Below are 22,176 nucleotides of genomic sequence, written 5' to 3' on the forward strand. Positions count from 1 at the left end.
TACTTAGTAAGACCCTGTATCAAAACAAAGAAAGAGAATGTAGCTGAGTGTGGTGTGGTAGCACACACTTATAATCTCAAGAAGCAGAGGCAGGACACCATCTCAAAGGACCAATAACAGTGACAAGGACAGAGAATGTTAAGCTTGAAAACACGTGTATTCAGGGTTAGGTGATCAGATTTAGACACTGCCTCAGAGGAGTTGGGGAAATTACAAGAACAGCCTTACAAGTATGTTACTTCGAGAGGAATGGGATGTTTTTTAGAAATTAAATTTTAACACCGCCCATGAGCAGCCAAAAATATGATAGCTTTTGCTGTCTGAATAAATCTACTTTAAAAAAGACTTGCAGAAAAACAGCTGGGGGAGGAGGCATATGCATGCCAAAAACCAGCCATTACTCTTTTGAGACAGAGTCTCAAGTAGCACAGGCTAGCCTTGGCTATGTGGCCAAGGGTAATCTTGAATGTCTGATCTCCTTGCTCCTACCTCCCCAGGGCTGGGCTCAAAGGCATATGCCACCTCAGTTTTATGTGACAATGGGGACTGAACACAGGTGTCCTGCTTGCTAGGGAAACACTTTAACCCATGAGACACAGTCCCAGCTCCAGTAGTTACTACTATAGGCTAATTTCCAGAAGGGTAAAGTCCAAACAACCTTTCTGAACTGGTGTTGGGGAGCACAGGAAGGGATGACACACACCTTTAACCCAGTACTCTGGGGGCAAAGATGGGTAATCTCTGTGAGTTCGAGGCCAGCCTGGTCAACAGAGTGAGTTCCAGGACAGCCAGGGCTATACAAAGAGACCCTGCCTGGCAATACAAGAGAGAGAGAGAGCAAGCAGGAGAGAGAGAGACAGACAGACAGATAGATGGAAGGTGAAGGTACAAACTTAGATGATATTCATAGAGATCTCAGAAGTATTGTGGAGAACTGAATTACACTGAGGAACTAGAGGAAAATACATGAGAAAAAACACCCCTCCCCAAGGTGAGATGACGAACTTTGGGAAATCAGTCCAGTAAATTTGACATGGGCACTAGAAGAGATTCCCACCTGACTTGTTGGACAGATGGTTATCAAGCTCTTAGATGTGATGAACAGCAGGAGTGACTGAGCCAGACTGCAAGCTGCAAGGGTTTGCTGATAATCTGCAGTAACACTTGGAGAGAGTGTCCCTGAGGAGACCAGAGGTGCCAGAGCTCCTGCTCCATACAGGGTGCTAGGAACCAATCTGTACCTCTGCAAGAGCAGCAAGTGCCTTCCCTTAACCTCTGAGCCAGCTCTCCAGCTCCCTGGTCATCATTTTACTAAACCACTCCAGGGAATGAAGAAATGACAGACATAAGTAAAGCTGGGACCAGGTGAGCTGTGCCCACTACAATGCAACTGGATACCAGGAATATTTATTTTGTAAGAAACAAGGACTGGTCAACTAGTCTCATGGGAGGTCTCTGAAGGGGAGCAGTCTCAGACTAAAAACAGAGAAGAGGAAGCTGTGGTTCAGGGTGATACTATCTTGTGGCTTTTTGTTGTTACAGATACTGGTCAATCCTTAGTAAATACTTGTGCTTGGGCCAGAGCAAGGCTGAGTCACAGCAAGTGGTACCTGCAGTAAACACTAGAAGTGTGTGTGTGTGTGTGTGGTGTGTGTGTGTGGTGTGTGTATGTTTGTGTATATATGTCTGTGATGTGTATGTGAGTGTGGTGTGTGTCTGTGTGGTATGTTGTGGGTGGGAGTGTGTGTGTTGTGCATCCCTGTGAGCCCCATTACTGTGGGTCTGAGGCATCAGAGTCTTTGACACAGCTTCCCTGGCTATCGCAGTCCTCAGACTCCAGGACCTCAGATACTTTCCTGCCCTACTATTCTTTGAGTCTCAAGTTTAAAGCAATTTGTTTGGCCAACAGGTGCTGGCCTCTTTTACATAAACCCCAAAATGCACTATTTAGGTTCTGTGCAACAGACATTAGCAACCTGAATTTCCAATTTGGCAAGCCACCTTTCTGGGCCTGCCTATTTCATACCTACAGTCATTCTCCACCCACAAGTTTCCAGCCTGGGCCTCTTTGCTCAATTGATTTTTCTCATTCAGGAATGCTTGACACCTTCTTCCCCACCTATGAAAATACTACACATTTCCCAACACCTACATCAAATGTTGCCTCCTCCCTTGTGTGGACTAATTACCTGCTGTGCTCAGGAGGTTGTGCCTGGGCCCCCAGGCTTGATCTGTGCTCCTATCCTCCTTTCCCAACCAATTGATTCCTTGTCTGTTTTTCCCTCCTTTGCTACTCATCCTCCCCACTTCCTTCTATTTGCATGTAGATATGAGTGTGGTATGTGTACATGTGTATGCCTTCCTACTCATGGAAACACAATTGTGTGTGGTGCATGTGCACATGCCTGAGGTTTTACGTTGGGTATCTTCCTAGATCATTCTACACTTTACTGAGTGAGACAGGGTCTTCCACTGAAGCCAGAGCCTGCCAGCTTATCTAGCTCGCCAGCTTGCTCCAAGATCCTTTGTCTCCAGCAGGCTACCACACCTACCCAGCAGTTATATGGGTTCTGGAGATCCAGATACCAGGCAAGTGCTTTGCCTACTGAGCTCTTTCCCCAGCCCAAGTCCCACTTCTTTTAGAGCAATGTCTTTGAGCCCCTACCCTGTCCAGCCAGAGGATGGCCCTATGCCACATAGAGAGGGTTAAGTCGACAACAAAGTTCATGGATGACAATAATCCCAAAGGTTATGCTTCCTTGTGGCTTCTTGTTGTTGGTTTTTTTTGTTGTTGTTGTTTTTTGTTTTGTTTTCTGAGACAGGATCTCTCTGTGTAGACCTGGTTGTCCTGAAACTATTGACCAAGCTGGCCTGGAACTCACAGAGATCCACTTGCTTTTGCCCTCCAAATGCTGGGATTGAAGGCATGTGCCAACATGGCCTGCCAGGTGTTTTTTAAAGATTTATTTTTATGTATATGCATTCGTGGATTCACAAACCTGAGTGAGGTTGTCTGAAGAAGCCAGGTGTCAAATCCCCTGGTGCTGGAGTCACAGGTAATTGTGAGCCACTGCATATGGGTGCTGAGACATGGTGTCACTTTGTAGCCCACATTGGGGTGGAACTCACTATATAGCTCAGGGTGGGTGGCATGGAACTTGCAGCAATCCCCTTGCTTCACTATCCTAATTACTGTCCAGAGCACTAACATCTGCTTTACCTAGTGACTTTGTAGCCATATTCTGGGCAAGTATCCTCTGTTTGCACAAGGACAAAATCACCTTGTACCATAGTTTTCAGATCATATTCCTATCTTTAAAATATGCATGACTTAACTTTACAACAGAAGTTGGCAAGCTAAGGCCTGAAAAAACCTTGCTAAAGAAAAAGAACGAAAAGAAAAAGATCAAAAGGAGACTGTTTTGTAGCACAGGGAAAGTATATAAAATTCAAATTTCAGGGTCTGCAAGTAAGTATTTATAGAAACACTCACGGCCTATGTTTTAGAAGAAATATGGGGGTCCAGAGAGCATCATGATCCACTCTCCCACACACCTCAGAAATACCTGCTGATTCTACTTTACAACAAATAAGGGTATGATGACTCAGTCACTGGCTTGAGACACCCAAGATTCTGAGCATTCGTCCTCTATAATGTTTGTGTAATAGAGATAATAACTACCTTGGCCTGGGGTTGACATCAACATCAAATAAGAGCACACACTTAGAAAAGTATGAAAACACCCTGTAGATGTTATAACGTATTGAAAAGATGAAGTGGTATGATGATGCATCCCCTTCCTTTAAAGCGTTCATTTGAACTTCAAGCTTTTAGGGGAAATTGACTTTTGGAGTTTTTGCTTTTATTTCTAAAATTTTTTTTTTATTTCTTTATGGGGGAAGAGGATTGCAGCATGTTCCATGGCTCTTGTGTGCAGGCCGGAGGGGTGGGAATTGGCCCTCTCCTTCCACCCTGTGAGTTCCGGGTTTGAACTCCGGTCCTCAAGCTTGGAAGTAGGCACCTTTACCTGATGAGCCATCTTGCTGGCCCAGTTTTTATTAATTTATTTTGAGACAGGGTCTCATTATATAACCCTGGCTGGTCTAGAACTTGCTATCTAGATCTGGCTGGGCCTGGAATTCATAGAGATCCACCAACTCCTGGAGGACTGGGATTAAAGACATGGGCTGCAGGACCAGGTTTTATTTTCAAACGATGATAGGGGTACATGTTCCCTCCCTCCGGACTTTGTTCTGTGTGAATCCACGTATTTTTGCATTGTCTCTAGTGCCTTAATTGGCCCTTACAAAATAGCTCAGTAAGGAACTGGGACACCTTTGGTTAATTCGTTCTGCAGGCCGGGAGACTGAGCTAATTGCCAGCTGACTACGGGGCTCCGACTTTCCGAATCAGGAGGCAAGAATTTCCCAACACCACGCTCTTTCCAGCCAGCCCGGCCACTAAAAGCAGACGCATACCAACCAGGTTTCCGCTCAGGTTTCCTCCCTTGCTCCTCCCTGGGAGCAGGTGGTAGGCTCTGTGCTCACTACGCACGCGCGCGGCGCCGTACGGGCCGTGGCTGGGCGGACCCGGAGGCGGGGTCTGCGCGCGCCAGGAGGAAGAGCTGGGATTTGGGCCGCGGCGGGAGCCCGAGTCGCCGTCACTCGAGTGCGCAGGCGCCTGGCGGTTACCGGTCTCGCCATGGAGCGGAAAGGTGAGCGGCGGAGCGGCCTCCGCCACGAGGAACGACGGCGGCCTCCGAGTGGGTGCCGGGTGCCTCTCCCAGCTGCTGTCGCGACCCCTAGAAGCGGCTTCGCCCCCGCCTCTTGCCCCTCGGCCACGGCGTCCTCGGGCCCCCGCCGTCCCCGCCCCTCGCTCCGCATCCCCCAGGCCGGGGCGGCGAGGCCTCATGGCCGGCCCGAGCCCCTGCGGGCGCGCTGAGCCTGGCAGCCGCCGTGCGCTCGGAGCAGCCGGCCCCGCGCTCGGCCGGCAGCAGCAGGCCCTTTCGCCCCGCGTTCTCGCGCCATTCCCCACCTCCCTCTTCCATCGGCCCTTCATCCATCCTTCTCTCCCGCAGTGCTCGCGCTCCAGGCCCGAAAGAAAAGGACCAAGGCCAAGAAGGACAAAGCCCAAAGGAAGTGAGTCTTGTACCCCAACATCCCGCCCCTTGCGTCTCGGGGACCTCCCCCCGGGTTGCGCGCCTCGGATGCGCACGGGGTTCGGGCGGCTCCCCCCCCCAACCCCACCCCGCCACACATGGCTTCTGGGCTGCTGCGTGAATCGCCCTCCGAGAATCATGTGGAAGGGAGCCGGGGCGCTAGACCCGGGTCTTAGCAGCGCCCCGGACCTGCTGGAAAGGACCGGAGCCTACTCGGCACCGCTCCCCGACTCCACTGAGGAGGCCCAAGTGTGGGCCAGCGGCCGGAGCTGGTAATCATTACGTGCCTGCCTGTGAACTCCGCTCTTCCTTCCCTTGCTCCGCGGCGTCTTAACTGACCTCCTATGTCAGTCTGCACTCAAGACCATCAGGAAATTGTTGAATGAATTGCCCTTGTTTACTCTTGGCCCTGCCAACCACACGGGCGGCCGGGAGGGAGCCTTTCCCTGCCTGGTTAGTCTACTTCCTAAGTCTGCGAGGTGCATCGCTGTCCTCTCGGCGTGCGGGCTGACCACAGTGTGCACTGCCGGCCTGCGAGTTATCAGGTCCTCATCCGAATGGAGTTAGTGCAGCAATGTGATGTCCAGAGACTAATTATAGCTACAGTTTGGGTGATTTTGGTTTGGTGGACCGGGTGCCACATTTGCCTGATCTGATTTGTGATAGTGGTTTAGTGGTGTTGGAGGTGGTGTTACAAAAAAGAGGACATTGCTTGACAGAAACCTGCCGGGTGGAGGGGAGGGCTTTTTATTTATTTGTTTGTTTATTTTTGAATACAGAGTCTCATTGTGTAGTCTTGATTCACCTGGAACTTGCCATGTAGACCAAGCTGGCTTCGAACTCAACAGAAACCTACCTGCCTGTCTCTTTAAGAGTAAAAGGTTTGCAACACCAAGCCAGGCAAGTGAGCAAACTAACATTTAGTTGCAAAAGCTCTTTGAGGTCGTCTTAAGTTTTCTGCCTAGCCCTTGATTTCAGGCGCATTCTTTTTTGTGGTTCAACACTTACCCGATATTCTGTGCTGTGCACCATCCAGTTGGGTCTGGGCTGATCTAACAGGAACTAGAGGTCACCTTGCTGAATGACAGTTCCAGAACCCAGTGGGTTGGGTGTGTTGATTTTGGAGGCTCCCTAATGTTTGGGAAGGACATGCAGTGACTTTTGAGTAGGACCAGAGTAGTAAGTTCCTATCACCTCTTGCTCCATTGTGTCTTAGGAAATATTTTTGTTGTTGTTTTGTAAGTACTTGACCAAGGTACAGGCAGGTGTGAGAGTGAATGCTCAGGTTCTTGTGTTGATTATCTGTTTAGGGACTGTCCAGAACTACGTTTTGTTTTCAAGACGGGGTTTCCTAGCTGTCCTTGAATCAAGAGATCCTCCTGCCTCTGCCTCACAAGTGCTGGGATTAAAGGTGTTGGGGGAGCCATATGAATGTGTATTATAACATGTTTTCTGATGGAAGGAAGAAATGCTTTTTTTTCATTTAGAAGAATTCTCTCATTTTATTGTTTTGGTTTTCTCCAAGTGGTCCTAGCTGTCCTGGAACTCACTCTAGACCAAGATGGCCTCTAACTCAGAGATCTGCTTGCCTGTGCCTCTCTAGTACTGGGATTAAAGGCGTGCACCACCACAATCAGTTTTAAAGGGTTTTGAGTCAAGAGTCTCACCTTGTAGCCTAAGCTGGTCTTGAACTTGGAGTGATCCTCCTGCCTCATCCTCCAGAATGATAGATTACTGATCTTTCACCATCATGCCCAGCTGGCTAATCATCTGTTTGGCTTCCTGTGTAAGATATGGAATTTTACTTTGATATTAGGATGGATCAAGTTGTCTTTTGGCAGGTGAATGTGTATGGTTGGTCACATAACTTAGCAGATATTCAATACTTTGAATTGTATTGAATATATGGTGTGTTTGTGTGAGTGCAAGTGCCGTGGTGTGAGTGTGTAGGTCAGAGGCCAGCTTTTAAAAGTTGTTCCCTTCTTCCCCATGTAGGCTCCAGGGGCTGAACTTGGGTCATCAGTCAGGCTTGATGACAAGCTCCTATACCCACTGAGCCATCTCACCTGCCCTCCTTGTGCTTGTTCTCAAAAACAGGCATACCTACTTTGTTTTAAGCTACTCTTACGCTCACACTGCAGGTAACTTCGAGTTGTCTATATTCTTAATCATTTCTGTGTTGCTCTTTTGTGCTATTACAGAATAAAGACCTATTTTATTGAATATACACCCCCCACACTCCCATTTCTCCAGCCTCTTTTCAAGGTAGTAGGAATCTCTGTCTGATTAACTTCTTGGTTAGAGTCCTTGTCAGAAGCCCCACCTGGCCCAGGAAACTGGATCCTGTTCTTATCTGCATTCCTGACACCTTGGCTGTTTTGCAGCTGTAAGCTGCTAGGAAGCTGTTGGGAAGGCCTGCTATAGTTTGGTCTTCTTAATAAGGTAGATATGATTTTGAGTTCTGATTGCGGGCTGGCCTTGAACATAGTTAGTCTTACATACCTTTGTAACAGCTCAGCCATAGTGAAAGGTGGTCAGGACTGGTAACAGTACAAGAAGTAAGTGTCCACATGCTCAGCCTTAGCACCTTCTCAAGTGCACTCCTATAACATGATGTGGTACTGCAAGAATGGTCTGTGGATGCTGTGGAGTCCTGTAAAACTAGAACCCAGGCACTTGGAGCAAGCAGTGTGCCGTGGTCCTGGAGCTTCCAGGCAGTGCTGCCACCAGAGCACAGTCCCTGCCGGCCCAGTGGGTCTGTGTGCTGGGAGCTTATGGGAAGGTGAACTTGTCTTATTTGAACAATTCCTTCTCCACGCTGTGCTTATTGTTTGTTTTTTGAGACAGGGTTTCTCTGTGTAGCCTTTGCTGTCCTGGAACTAGCTCTGTAGACCAGGCTGGTCTTTCTCTGCCTCCTGAGTGCTGAGATTAAAGACAAAGGCCTACCATTGCCTGGTTCCACCCTGTGTTTTTAGACTGCCTCCCCCCTCCTATCCCCCATAGCCCTGACTGTCCTGGAACTCAATGTAGATCAGTCTGTCCTTGAACTCACAGAGATATTTCTGTGCTGGTACTAAAGTCATGTGCCACACGTCTGGCTAGACATTTTCTGTTTACTGGCATTAACTAGTTGGGTGGTGATGAGTTTGCTCTATAGGTGGTTTGGCAGATTGTCTCTTTAGAGATCTGTAAAGCTAGGGCTGGGACTTGGTCTATGTGGCGTGCTTTGTAGCCACATGTCTAGATGGCAGTTTCTTGGTGTGTTGGACAAATAAGGTAGAGCCTGAGGGGAGGAGCTTGTGAGGTAACCTGGGTGTTACCTCTGAGGAGCATGATGTGCCGTCTCCCTGTGAGCAGCAAGGCTTGCAAGCCTTTCTCGGTTTGCCATAAGCTTTTAGGCTCCGGTTGTTCGTTGCTTTGAAATGGTTTGGAGTCCAGGAGCAAGAGTGGATATGACACCTATTTCATTACTTAGCTTGGGAGGTTGGTTGTGACAGTAGTTTTCACTGTGCTTGCAATTAAATAACCTTATAGTGTTGTGCGGACCTGGTTGTGTGATTGAGCTGGGGAAATAAATGCTTATTTATGCTCATTCTAGTACTCTAAGCTGGAAAGGAAGGAGATATGGTTTTATCTATTTTCATAAATGTAAATTGTTATGTTGAAGATTTATAAGGGAAAATGGGGAAGTAGAGCCAGTATACATGACCCCTGGAACTTAGTTCTTAGTTCCATACAGTGTGCATGCTCCCTTCTGTTTTAAGATGTGTTTATTTATTATGTATACATTGTTCTGTCTGCATGTGTGCCTGCACTCCAGAATAGGGCACCAGATCTCATTATGGTTGTGAGCCATCATGTGGGTGCTGGGCATTGATCTCAGGACCTCTGGAAGAGCAGCCAGTTTAACCACCAAGCTCTCTCTCTAGTTCTCCCTCTGCCTCCATAGAGATTAAAGGCATGCACCACTACCAACAACAATGGATTCATTAGGCATATACCCCTCCCCTCTCCACATTAACACTATGAGTAGTTTTTGTAGCATTAATTATGTCACTGTTAGTTCCCTTTAATTTCTGGCTGAACTTACAGATCAGATAAATGATTGGGGTAGGTGTGGATTCTATGTGTGTTGATATGAAGGTGTTAGATCCCCTGGAATAAATTACAGTTTTAAACTGCTATGTGGGTGCTGGGATTTGAACCCTGGTCCTCTGGAAGACACTGAGCTATTTCTGCAGCTCCCAGGATAGAGTCTTAGACTGGAGCCACCATGTGGGTACAGGAAACCAAGCCCAGATCGCTCTAATCATTGAGCAGTCTTTCCAACTCCAGTTTCTAAGCTTGTAGCCTGCCTTTTGAAACTTTAGTGAAATAATTTCTGAACTCCAGAGCATAGTACAGTATCTTCAAATCAGCTCCCCTGTCTGAATGCCAGTTTTACTTATAGAACCTCCATTTTGAATTATTCAGGTTAAAATCCGCCACTTCCTTACTTAAATGTCACAATGCTATAAAAACAGTGTGAGCATACTTTTCCTTCACCCACTCAGTTTTCTTCTGTAGCCCTTCTTAGTTACTATACTATAAGAATGTGGGTTTCTTAGAGAGTAGGGTCTTGAGGGGCTCTGCTGTTAGGTACATGAGGGCTTCTTTGTTTCTTTCATGGGAGATGTGCACACAGAAGGCCCAGTCTCCTCTGCTTTCTGATGCATTTCCAGTGTCCAGAAAGTGCCTGACACACCTGGGTACACTTAGTCCCTTTCAAGCTGTTTCCTGTGCACATTGTTTTGGACACTTGAGCATAGGATTCTCATTTTCCCATAGAGAGAGGATTATTCAGCCTCCATTTTTTACAGGTGAGACTGCTGTGACAGAATTTTGTGTTCTTTGTATTTTAAACTGGCCTCATGTATCACAGACTGGCTCTGAAAGTTACATGTAGCTAGCATGCCTGGTTTTATGTGGTGTTGGGGATGGAAGCCAGGACTTTGTAAATGCTAAGCAAGCATGCTACTGAGTCCCATCCTCAGCCCAACAGAGATAGTCATAAAGTAGGACTTTACCCAAGGTCATGGAGTTGTGATAAGCTAGGACAAGGACCAAGTCTTCTGATCCCAAAGACCTTGGCCTTGACAGCTGACCTCCTCTACAGTGCTCCTGTGTCTGCTTTGTAGCTGCTACATTTTAGCAAAACTTGTTGCCAGAGTCTTTGTAAAAATACTGCTTTTTGTAGAGCCATTGTGATGGCTCAGCTCCCTTTCACAGTCACCTGTTGTTATGGTCGAGAAGCTGGTTGGCAGAGGCATGATGGGCTTGAGTCAAAGAATGATGGGCCTTATACACTGGAATGCAGAGGCAGGCAGACCAGCCGGAATACCTAGTGAGGCTGTTTTAGCAAAGAATGGCAGAGCAGTTGACACCATTAGGTACATTCCTGATCTGTAGGACATGAAAGTGTGGATGTTTAAGAACACAGACCTTAATTTATGAGATATTTTTTATGTTTCGAACAGCTTATACTTACTCTCCATTTATTCCCTAAGAGTGGATGCTTACCTATATAACCACAGTGTAATTAAAACGAGTTTTAATGCAGTATTAATTCAGCTAAATCTTAGTATTGACAGTTGTCTAGGAGCCCTTTACAGACGAAAGTAATTTTGGGGCTAGGGATTGGATCAACAAGTAAAGGTACTTGCTATCATGCCTGCTGGCCTGAGGTCAGCCTATAGTGATATAGTATTTATGATTTATTAACACTTGCTTGAAGATTAAGAAAGCAAAATCAGCTAAAAGCCATAGAAGCCACGCCCACACCTTTAATTGAGCAGTCAGAAGCTAGGAGGTGGTGGTATATACTTTAATCCTAGGACTCTGGATTAAGAGGTACATTGATCCAGTCTTAAAGAGAAACAGCTCAGCACCTGGGATCACACACTTTTAATCCCATCGTTAGGGAGGTATTTAAGACAGGAACAGGGTCTCAGAGCTGGCATTCATTTTCCAGCCATTTTGAGGATAGGAAAACACTTAGCTTCAAGATGTCCATCCACACTGAGAAGAGGCAGCAGGGTCAGCCTCAGATAGTGGTAAGAGCTAGTGGTGGGCTACTTTGCTTTTCTAATTTTCAGCTTAAAGTTTATTTTTCATGTTATAGTTAGTCCCAGAGTTCATGTGGTTGAAGGAAGGAACCAGCTCCTGAAAGTTGCCCTCTGACCTCCACATACCTGCCATGAATGTCCCGTCATACTTATTTGTTGGCATACACACAGTAAAAGAACGTTGCTTATTTTTACATTCTGATATGTGAAAATGGCATTTTAGTACTTTAGCTTATATTTCTCTGATTAGAGGTATCCATAATTTCTCATATTCACTAATTGTCTATTTTGCTTTATCATCTCCACATACATGTATGTATTTGGACTGTAAAATGCGAGTTTTGCCAGCACATGCATTTCTGTGACCAAAGTACAAAAGCTTCCAGAAGTTTCTTAACCCTCAGCAGTGACTGATGACAGGTTCTATACCCACATCTGATGTGTTTGTATTTGCCTTCTCAGTACAGTGACAGAGGTCTGTTGTGGGTATATGTTGGTAGCTTTTAATAGCCCTGATTCACCTTTTCATGATGGCTTGGTGGTTTCCTGTTATGTGTCTTTATGAGTAAAGCTGACTGTGTGGTAAGTTTTCTGTTGAATGATTTGAAAGTTGTAGATAGAGGTCATGACATAGCACTCTAAGTACTTAAACACCAGCCTGAGAATGGCCTTATCCTTTGAGGGCCACAATGGTGCCATTACTCTGCCAAGATGGACAGTGCTAAGCAGGCTGCCCCCACATCCCTCACAGCATCCTCGTTTGCACTCAGAACTTGAGCATGGTTCACACCTTAAATTTCATCCTGTTTCTTTAGCCTTTCAGCTCTGGCTAACTGTCCTAGCCCAACATACACTTTTGCTGCCCCAAGTTGTTTGTGTCTCAGTAGTGTGTCACTGGTTTTGAATTCAGCTTTTTTTTTTTTTTTTTTTTTTTTTTTTTTTTTTGATAGTGTCTTTTGAGGGGGATGAAAAACAGTGTAATCAAAACAGATTATTGGAAAGCAAACTTGAAAGTTAACTTTTTTTTCCTACAGCTATTAAAAGTAATGGTAAGTGTAGTGGCTTAAGACAGTTGTTACAGGCACTCAGGAAGGAGGCTAAGGCAGGAAGATGGTTTTGTCTCACAAGTTTGAAGCCAGCCTCAGCGGCAGCATAATCACACTCCCAACAGAAAGATAGCGGTTACCTGGCTGTCTAGCTTGAATTGAAGCCTTCTGTGGCAAGCAGCTAGGGGTGTCAGAACCTGAGTGCAGGAACATGTGGTCTCCTTTCTAGCCCATCAGATAATCTAAGCATTCTGAACCTTTTTAAAACAGTTTGTGTAACACTCCATGGCCACAGAGGGAAATATCACAAAATATTATGTAAAGTGAGGGGCATCACAACAGATTGACTATATTTTTCTGTGCTTCACATTATTTATGCAAAGAGGGAAAGTTTCACCCCCTTTCTACTATATATAACTTTAGGAAAGAATTCTCAATATAAAATACTGAAAAATGAAACATCTTTCTCTTCGGTAGTGTAATTCAGAAACAAGCTAATAGAATGCCAGGGTAAGTAGTGCTGTACCTAAGGGAAACACCATGATGGGGCTGAGAGACTGTAGACATGGAGGAAAAGGAGGAAACTTCTTTCTGAAGTGTGTTAAAATATTTGCAGGAAAATATATTTATAAAGCTACAAAGTGAAGAAAACTTAGTGGTTTTCTCAGTGATGTGTTTAATACTTTGATACCTTCCCCAGCTCTTCCTTAGTTATTCTGGGCATGCTGACCTTCCATTTTCTGAGACTGCCTCTGATGATACAGGGTGGGGGGTTGGTAGTGATGCCTCTTAAGGTTCTTTCTGCTGTCCAGTGGAGTGAATTTTTGATGTCATTTCTCAGGCCTGAAACACAGCACCGAGGCTCTGCACCCCACTCCGAGAGCGACATCCCAGAGCAGGAGGAGGAGATTCTGGGGTCTGACGATGATGAGCAGGAAGACCCCAATGACTACTGTAAAGGTATGTGTGTAAGATGTTAGGGTATGCTCCTCAAGTCTGGTGCTTGGTTGTCACCAGCACAGATCTGATGCTGCCTGCTTGCTTCTTTTCAAGATGCAGAAAATGGTGTTTGCTCTTAGTTTGCTTGTTTGTGTGAAGGTGCCAGATCCCCTGGAACTGGAGTTGCAGATGGTTATGAACTGCCATGTGGGTGCTGGGAATTGAATTCAGGTCCTCTGAAAGAAAAGCAGCCAGTGCTCTTAACTGCTGATCCATTTCTCCAGCCCCGGTTATGTTAAGTTTTAAACTTGTTGGCAGTGTTGGGTCATGCTAGGACCTGGAGTTACAAACCAGGGGCACTCAGCCCCTTTAAAAAAAAAAATCTTTTCCCAGGCCAGTCAGAGTGGTGTGCTCCTTTAATCCCAGCAGCTGTGAGGCAGAGGCAGGCAGCTCTCTGTGAACTCTAGGCCTGCCAGGTTTACAGAGTGAGTTCCAGGATAGCCAGAGCTATGTAGATAGGCCCTGTCTCCAAAAATAAATAAAAATAAATTTAGGAAAAGAAAAGTCTTTTTTCGTCTTTGAAAGTGGAAGTCCAAGTTTACCTTAGAAAATGTCAGCGGTGTGGTACACTAATAGAGCTGGCTTTGACCCAGACTGTTCTGTGTGTGCCGGGATTATAGGTGGACACTACTGCATTGCATTAAGCTGGTATAGAGGGTTTGGTTTTGTTTTGTTTTGTTTTGTTTTAAGATACCATGTAATTCTTTTTCTCATGGTAATGGTGGCTGACTGTAACTGGGCAATCAGATCCAGCTGTCCCTGTGTTTCTGGTGAGGCTCCCTGCCTCTAGAATAGACAATGCAGAGGACCTGGCTGTGCTGGCTGGGAGAAAGTGGACCTCTTTTTCCCAACAAGCATTGTCTGCGCACCTGAGGCAGCCTTTCTGTTGTTTCCTTTTTTTCTTTTTCTTTTGTTTTTGGTAGGGAGGATGGGGCTGGGTCTCATTGTGTGGCTGGTCTGAAACTCCCATGTTGGCCTCTGTCTAGAAGAATAGATCTTATTATTGTCTGTTTTTGCAGTTAAATAATAGTATTATTATTCTTCCTTTAAACATTTTTGTGAGATGGCCAGTATTAATTTGTCTGTTTTGTAGTAGATCTGTTGGGTTTTTGAGGGGCCAGCAGTATTGTGGGCTGTGACCTCACAGCAAGCTGGGTAATGCTGGTGGCTTTGAGGGAAGGGTCTCGTGTTGAATTGACCGAAGGTGTTAGTAAATGGTGCGTGACTGCTGCAGGACACGGGGTGAGATCACTCTTGTCTTGGTTCCTCTGACTACCCCCTATCCCCAATCTCTTCCAGGAGGTTATCATCTTGTGAAAATCGGAGATCTGTTTAACGGGAGATACCATGTGATTCGAAAGTTGGGCTGGGGACACTTTTCAACAGTGTGGTTATCATGGGATATTCAGTAAGTTTATGTGGCTCTGGGAAGAAACTAGATAAACCTTGATGTTTTTGTTTGACTTGTACGAGAGGTCTGTCTCCAGGTTGCTTCCCTTTTTAATTTCCTTTTATTATATATAATGTTTCATGATGACACAAGTCCCTATAGAAGCGTTGTCAGCTGACCAGTGTTGAACCAGAAGCGGGAGATAGACTGAATTAATTAGTGTCAGTAAAGCAGGTGGCACTGCCAGGTTCAAGTCTGCACAGGTGTTTGCTATATATAGAAAATCATTGTCTACTTACTGGTATAAAGTTAAATTTCCAGGTAATTAGACTAATCAATGAAAAGTTGTTTTATAGTAACATTTTTCTTAACTGTGGTATAGTTTTTAGCTATTCCCATAATCAGAAGATAGACATTAACTCAGAGAAGATGTTCAGTGTCTAAGATTACCTGGTACGACTTCCTTTAGCTCAGTCTGGCTATTTTGTGCCATTCTTAGATGCATGATAATCTTCATTTTCTCAGCCACCATTAATTAGATTTTCACTGTAAAGGTAAAGGTCACATAATTTAGTATGGATTGTCTGTTTTTTTAGGGGAAAGAAGTTTGTGGCAATGAAAGTAGTTAAAAGTGCTGAACATTACACAGAAACGGCACTCGATGAAATCCGGCTGCTGAAATCAGTAAGTGTGGGGCCCCCGTGTGGCCATGTTCTCTGTGCCAGGTCTCAGCATCAGGTAGACTAGGGTAGACTAGGGCTACTGCGGACGCGGGGGCTCCTTGGAGCCACAGAGGACGATGAAGGTATTTGTTCCCTGTGAGTTGTAGGCATTGATAAATTCAGTGGTTAGCTTCACCATACAGGTGTACATACGTGTTTTATGTGACACACAGCACTGCCATGATTGCCCAAAGAAAAGTTGTATGCGTTTGTAGTACCCACTTTATGTTATAAAAAGTTAGCCTGCCTGGTGTGGTGGTGCACACCTTTACATCCTGAACTTGGGAGGTAGAAACATGCTCGTCTCCAGTTAGAATCTGGCCAAGGCTGCATAGTAAGACTATCTAGAGAGACACAGCATAGAGCAGTGGTTCTCAACCTTCCTAATGCTGTGATCCTTTAGTACGGTTGTAAATGTTGTGCTAACCCCCAGCTACAAAATTATTTTTGTTGCTACTTCATGATTGTAATTTTGCTGCTCATACAAATCATAATGTAAATATTTTTGGAGATAGAGGTTTAACAAAGGGGCTGTGACCCATAAGTTGAAAACCCTTGGCCTACAACAGATACAGTAGCTGTGATTGGATTTATACCTAGAAATCCAAAGTTTATCTTAACAGAATAAGCCTTTCTTGTCCTTTTTGTGGTGAGCTGGGTGACACCTGACATCCCTGTTTACTGACCACTGTATTGCCCCACTTGTGCTAACACAGGTTCTTCCCAATACAGGTTCGTAATTCAGACCCGAATGATCCAAATGGAGAAATGGTTGTTCAGTTACTAGATGACTTTAAAATATCAGGTGTTAATGGAACACGTATCCTTTAAGAAATCAATTCTTTTATTTTTTTTCCTTTTCAATTTTATTTTTTCAACTATGTGTATGAATGTGTTGCCTGCGTGTATGTGTGCACCACATGTGTACAGTGCCTGCAGAGGTCAGAAGAGGTTGTCAGAGCACCTGGAACTGGAATTACAGATAGTTGGGAGATGCATGTGGGTGCTGGACATGGAACCCAGGTCCTCTGGAAGAGCAGCCAGTACTCTGAATCACAGAGCCCTCTCTCCAGCCCTCAGTTTTATTGATGATGTGTGTGTCAGAAAATAACTCTCAGAAGTCACTTATCTTCCAGCATGGGTTCTGGGGATGGAGTTCAAGGTAAAAGATCGGCAAGCACTTAAACTCACTGATTCATCTTATTCTTAATTAATCAGGAAATAATTCATTGCCAAAGAAGATGCAGGTTTGAGTGCTTGTCATCTGTGTCCTTGTTCGAGGTAAACAGTAATAAACTCATTTTCTTTATTGTGGGCTTCAAGACACAGGCATGAGTTATGCCTATTTTTATGTCCTCTTGAGACTATTACATTTCCCTTTTCAGGAAGATCTAAAAATAGTGTGTAGCTTTGTGGTGGTAATTTTTAGGGATGAGCACAGAAAATTTTAAGGGAAGTACTTTTTTTTTTTTTTTTTTTAATAAAGGCAAGGACTTACCATGTAGCCCTGACTTTGATCTCACTGTAATCTAAGCTAGTCTCAAATGGAAATCCTCAGAGTTCACACCCATTGTGTATTTTTTCCCCCATGTAAAATAGTGGTATATAAGAAATTTTTGTTTTTTGGGGCAGGGTTTCTCTGTATTGCTTTGGAGGTTGTCCTGGAACTCGCTCTGTAGACCAGACTGGCCTTGAACTCACACAGATCTGCCTCCCAAGTGCTGGGATTAAAGGCAAAGCCACCAACTCCCAGCAATACATACGTACGTACACACACACACACACACACACACACACACACACACACACACACATATATTTCGTGAGGCCTTAGTAAAGGGATTGTGAACTGGGTATGTCTGTTGATGCTTAGAACTTAAATGAGGGCTAGAGAAGGGCCAGGTGTTAAGAATTCCACGAAAATCCAGATTCAATTCCCAGCACCCACATGGTGGCTCACAAAACACCTATAACTCCAGCTCCAGGGGATCTGATACCCTCTTCTGGTCTCTTAGGCACTACAACCATGTGGTTATCATACATACATACATATATACAAACACACAGACACACACACACACACACACACACACACACACACACACACACACACGGAAAACAACATACGCATAAAGTAAGATTAAGAATTTAAATGGAGTGATCGAATCCTATCATAAGAAGGGACCCAACAAGTTTAAGGTTAGATTTGGAAGAAATTCTAAAATAATCTTTAGGGGCTAGTAGCTACATGTGATGGGCCACAGCCAGCCATGCTCACTGTGGAAGTAATGTACTGAGAAGAAAATCTGAAACTGATTGCTCAGCACTCACTAGTGAAATAGAATAGTTCTCTATATCTGTGGGCCCTCTGTGCTGTGTCCCTCTTTAATGTGTATGTGTTTTGCCTGCTTGTATGTATATGTGCTGTGGAGACCAGAAGAGGGTGCTAGACCCCATGTGACTAGCATCACAGAGGGTTATTAACCACTTTGTGGGAGCTAGGAACCAATCTAAGTCCTGGAAAAACAGCCAGTGCTCTTTAATTATTGAGCCATCTCTCCAGACCCCTCAGGCCTATTTCATCTCAAGAATATCATAGCAGCATGCACCCCCATGTATAATGTCTATTTAAAATTAGTGGGTAGCTGTTACTGCCATCATTCTACCCACAGAACTCAACCTAGTAACTTTAAATATATTTATTGCATTTGCATACATGTAAATGTCATGATATACTGTGGAGGTCAGAAGAGGAGCAGTTACATTCTTTCCACCATAGGGAACTGGGGATTGAATTCCCCATCAGGCTTGGTGGCAAGTGTCTCTCCAGCCCTAATCCAAGCCAGTGAGCCCTTTGGAAGGCCCAAAAATTTTTTTTCCAAGGGTGTGGGTCAAGTCAGGATTTCTGTATATAGCCCTGGATGTCCTGGAACTCACTTTGTAGACCAGGCTGGCCTCAACTCACAGAAGTCAGCCTTTTTCTGCCTTCCGGGTGGTGGGATTAAAGATGTATGCTACCATTCCCCAGCCAAAGTACTATTTTTAATTCATAATTCAAATACCCTTCACACAATTAAGACTTTGAACTTTTTAGGGATTCCCCCCCCCCCCCCCCCCCCCAATGCTTGCGCTATTACCAATGCTTACCACCAATAAAACTAACAATTGGTAAAAATTTAAATTGTCCAGATTTTTTTGGCCAGGCATAGTGGCAAGTACCTATAATCTCAGCACTGGGGTGGGTGCTTAAGCAGGTGATCTCTGAGAGTTTAGACCATCCTGGTCTACAAAGTGATTGCCAGGGCAATTCTGTCTCAAAAAAGGGGCGGGGGTTTACTTGTAACTATTTCTAGCATTTAGACATGTGCTTCAATTATAACACAAAATCAAAAGGAAATATTCAAGCTTTATGTCTCACTTTGTCACCCTGACTGACCCAAAACTCACTATACAGACTCAGAGTCAGCTTCTGTCTGTGGAAGACATGCATCACTACATTCTCCTTTCCCTTTTTACTTGGTCACACTCTCTTTTACTTTCTTCCCTTGTCATTTTCCAAATGATTCCAGTAACAATAAGACTGCTAAAAAATAACCATCTGCTGCCAACACCCTATCACCTCCCATGACTATGTGAAACTATAGCATGGCATCTCATCTCACACATTACTTACATAATTTGATATGCATAGTTAGGACCAGTCCCCTCAGAAAGCCCAACATTGACTGCCTTGGGTGAGCCCCATGTCTTAGAGTATTCCAGGGTTGTCAACATATTGTAAATTGAATGTCACTACTGTCTGCCCAGTCACAAAAGCTGTTGTGAGAAGCAACCACCAAGACCTCTCAGTCTCACACCAGTCATAGTCCATCTCAGCCCACTTTAAGTTGAAGTGAAAATAAACAAAGCCTACAAATGGAAACAGGACTCATTGAATAAATTATGTATTACAATTTTCCTATATGGCCAATGACGTACACAACCATTCTTTAGATAGAGACACCTTAGTAACTGTCTTCCAAACACTAGCCCTCATTTGTTAATTGGCCGGCACCTATCAGTATTCTGTGTGATGAAATTTCAGCTCCCTGATGGGGTGTATTTCGTGTTGCAAACCTTTCCAGGCCTCTAGCAATACCTCCTACATCAGGTGACTGTTTCTGTTACCGTTTGCCAAGGTGTCAATGTCTTAGTTCTAATGCTCTGAAGAGACACGTGTCCAAGGCAGCTCTTACAGAGGAAAGCATTCGATGATGAGGTGCTTGCTTACAGTTCTAGAGGCTTCATTTGTGATCGTGGTGAGGGCATGGTGGCACCAGGCAGCACAGTGCTGGGGAGGTAGCTGAGAACTTTACAGCGGGGTCCTCAGTCAGCAGGCAGAGACACACTCTGGGCCTAGTTTGGGCTTTTGAACAAAGTTGCTCCCCCTCATCCCCAGTGACTAGACTCATAATCTTTCCTGGTCAGCCCAGCTGGGGACAATCTCATTCAGTAGACCACAGTCAGCCATATAGGAATTGTGCATATCTCCATGCAAGTAGGGCTTCTATGTCTTTTTTGTCTGCCCATTTCTCTGGAGAATGACAGTTTTGCTGTGCTTCCTCTGCCCTTACAGAGACCTGAGAGTTGAAGTCTTACTGCTTGAAATTCATTAGCACTAATGGGCTGGGCTCTCCCATGCAGGCAGGTACCATCTGAGGTGCAGCGGTCTTCCCTAGGCTTTTGTCCTCCATTCCTCATATCACATCTAATTTACTGGAGTACATTGGCTCTCATCTGACAGCCCCTTCTCCATTCTTTGCCTTCTGTTTCTTAGGTCCCTAGTAATTTGTCTATTTCTTGGGAAAGGCTCTAATGACCCGTCAGTAATGCCCTGTGACGCAGGCACATATCCACTGCTCCTTACTGTGAAAATATAGTCACGCTTGACTTGCTTGACCCTGGCCCTCCTTTAGTCTTATTCTGTCCTTTAGGCCTCACAGGCTGCCCATCCCCTTCACATTAAACTAGGTTGACATTTTGTCACTGTAATAAATCAGGTGCAGCCCTGCATTGAGTGGTTATCATTCTTTTAAAGAATCAAGCCTTGGCTTCCTACCACTTAGACCGTGAATATTCTAATCTTAGCAGCTGATGCCTTTATGTTCACTCCCTGGGGACCAACCTGTTAACATCCTTTATTAATGAGATTATTTTTCTTAAAGTCCACATTTCTACTGTTTTTATTTAACATTTTTTTCTCTGTTTTTCTTTCTTGAGCAGTGTCTCATGTATTCTCACATATACACCAGGCTGGCCTTCAGCTCAAAAAGATGACACTAAAATTTCCGATCTTCCTGCCTGTGCCTGAGTGGTAGGATCGGTGTGTAGCAGTGTCTGGTATAAATGGTGCTGAGGATGCACCACAGGACACTGCATGCTTGTGCCAGCATTGCCAGCTCCACTGCTCCCTTCACTTTTGAATTTTTAACTTTCCGTATCCTTGTCTGCTGATTCTAATTTCTATGTGGCTCTGAGTCAGTTTCGGGTTAGGGGTTAGCACTGGTAATTGATATTGTAGTTGTAGGTGTTTTTCGGCACCTTTATTTCCTGGTATGTGCTACATACATTGTTGACATTCCTGCAAATTTTGGAATTTACTCTAGGGTACAATTGTGTTAGTTGGTCCAGGAGTGACTGTTTCTCTTTATATTTTGTGAGGGCCTTTCTGAATATTCTCATTATCTATCTATCTATCTATCTCTCTATCTCTCCATCTCTCCAGAAGCAGGGTTTTTGTTTGTAGCCCTGGCAATCTTGTAACTTGATCTGTAGACCAGGCTGGCCTTAAACTCACAGAGATCCACCTGCCTCTGCTTCCCAAGTGCTGGAATTAAAGGTGTGTGCCACTACCACCACCAAGCACCTTCCTGAATATTTTTTTGGTTTTTTCAGACAGGGTTTCTCTGTGTAGCTTTGGAGCCTGTCCTGGAACTTGCTTTGCAGACCAGGCTGGCCTTGAACTGCCTCTGCCTCCCAGGTACTGGTATTAAAGGAGTGCACCACCACCACTAAGCTCTTTGTGAATATTCTATTCTAGACCTTGTGACTGAATTTCTCTGATCTTGTGTGGGATAGTGCTCCAGACCTGGTGCAGAAACTGGTTGCCGCCCTGCTCTCAGCCCCCTGGTGCTTTGCCTCCCCATTCCCTCACTTGGGGCCGGGAAAGGGAAGCTTCAGAACCTCCACCACAGTGTACCAGCTTTGCCTTTGGTGCCTTATTGTGAGTTGTTGCTGCCTGGAACTACACTGGTTTGCAGTCCATAGTCTGTCAGGAGATTATCAAGACTTCCTCTTCAGGGACTACTGCCCTTGTTGCCCATTTGCCCACTGTCAAAAGTTTTATGTTTGAATTGGGCAAGTAGTTCCCTATTGGCTGAGGTTATTTAAAAGTAAAGGCTGCTTGTTTCATCCCTTAATTTATGTCTATCTGGTTATTTCCTAAGGTTAGTCAGTTTCTGTCTGTTGCTACTGTGATTGGAGGCAGAGATGTTGTGGTGTTTCTGTTATGACTGTTTCTCTAAAAAACTTAGTTCTGCCCCTCCTCGAACTCTTGTGTTTGCATTCGTCTTCATTTTCAAGTGCGATAGCTATTAACTTAGAACACTTCTCAGAATGGTGCTGCTTCCACCCATCCCGGGTCATGGCACATACAGTCCTATGAGCATTAGCAAGATGCTTCTTGTTGCCCCTCCTTTCCTGCACAACCTGTGAGGA

The 22,176-nt window shown here is 44.9% G+C and overlaps 1 protein-coding gene across 3 annotated transcripts in view; it reads left to right on the plus strand.

Annotated features, from left to right (window-relative positions):
* The first annotated feature begins 4,557 nt into the window (after window positions 1-4,557).
* Srpk1 (SRSF protein kinase 1) overlaps window positions 4,558-22,176 on the plus strand; it is a 35,931-nt gene continuing 18,312 nt past the window's right edge. The window contains exons 1-7 of one of the 3 annotated variants that reach the window (XM_051187114.1): window positions 4,558-4,715; window positions 5,079-5,139; window positions 7,155-7,300; window positions 13,151-13,269; window positions 14,608-14,716; window positions 15,295-15,382; window positions 16,153-16,240. In XM_051187114.1, the coding sequence (XP_051043071.1) occupies window positions 15,314-15,382; window positions 16,153-16,240 (157 nt within the window). In that variant the 5' untranslated portion in view covers window positions 4,558-4,715; window positions 5,079-5,139; window positions 7,155-7,300; ... (1 more) ...; window positions 14,608-14,716; window positions 15,295-15,313. Of the gene's footprint in view, window positions 4,716-5,078; window positions 5,140-5,192; window positions 5,432-7,154; window positions 7,301-13,150; window positions 13,270-14,607; window positions 14,717-15,294; window positions 15,383-16,152; window positions 16,241-22,176 lie in introns of those variants that run through there. The other 2 variants (XM_051187113.1, XM_051187111.1) reach the window with 2 other exon arrangements.

The sequence above is a fragment of the Phodopus roborovskii genome, unplaced genomic scaffold (assembly GCF_943737965.1).
Source record: "Phodopus roborovskii unplaced genomic scaffold, PHOROB, whole genome shotgun sequence".
NCBI lineage: Eukaryota > Metazoa > Chordata > Mammalia > Rodentia > Cricetidae > Phodopus > Phodopus roborovskii.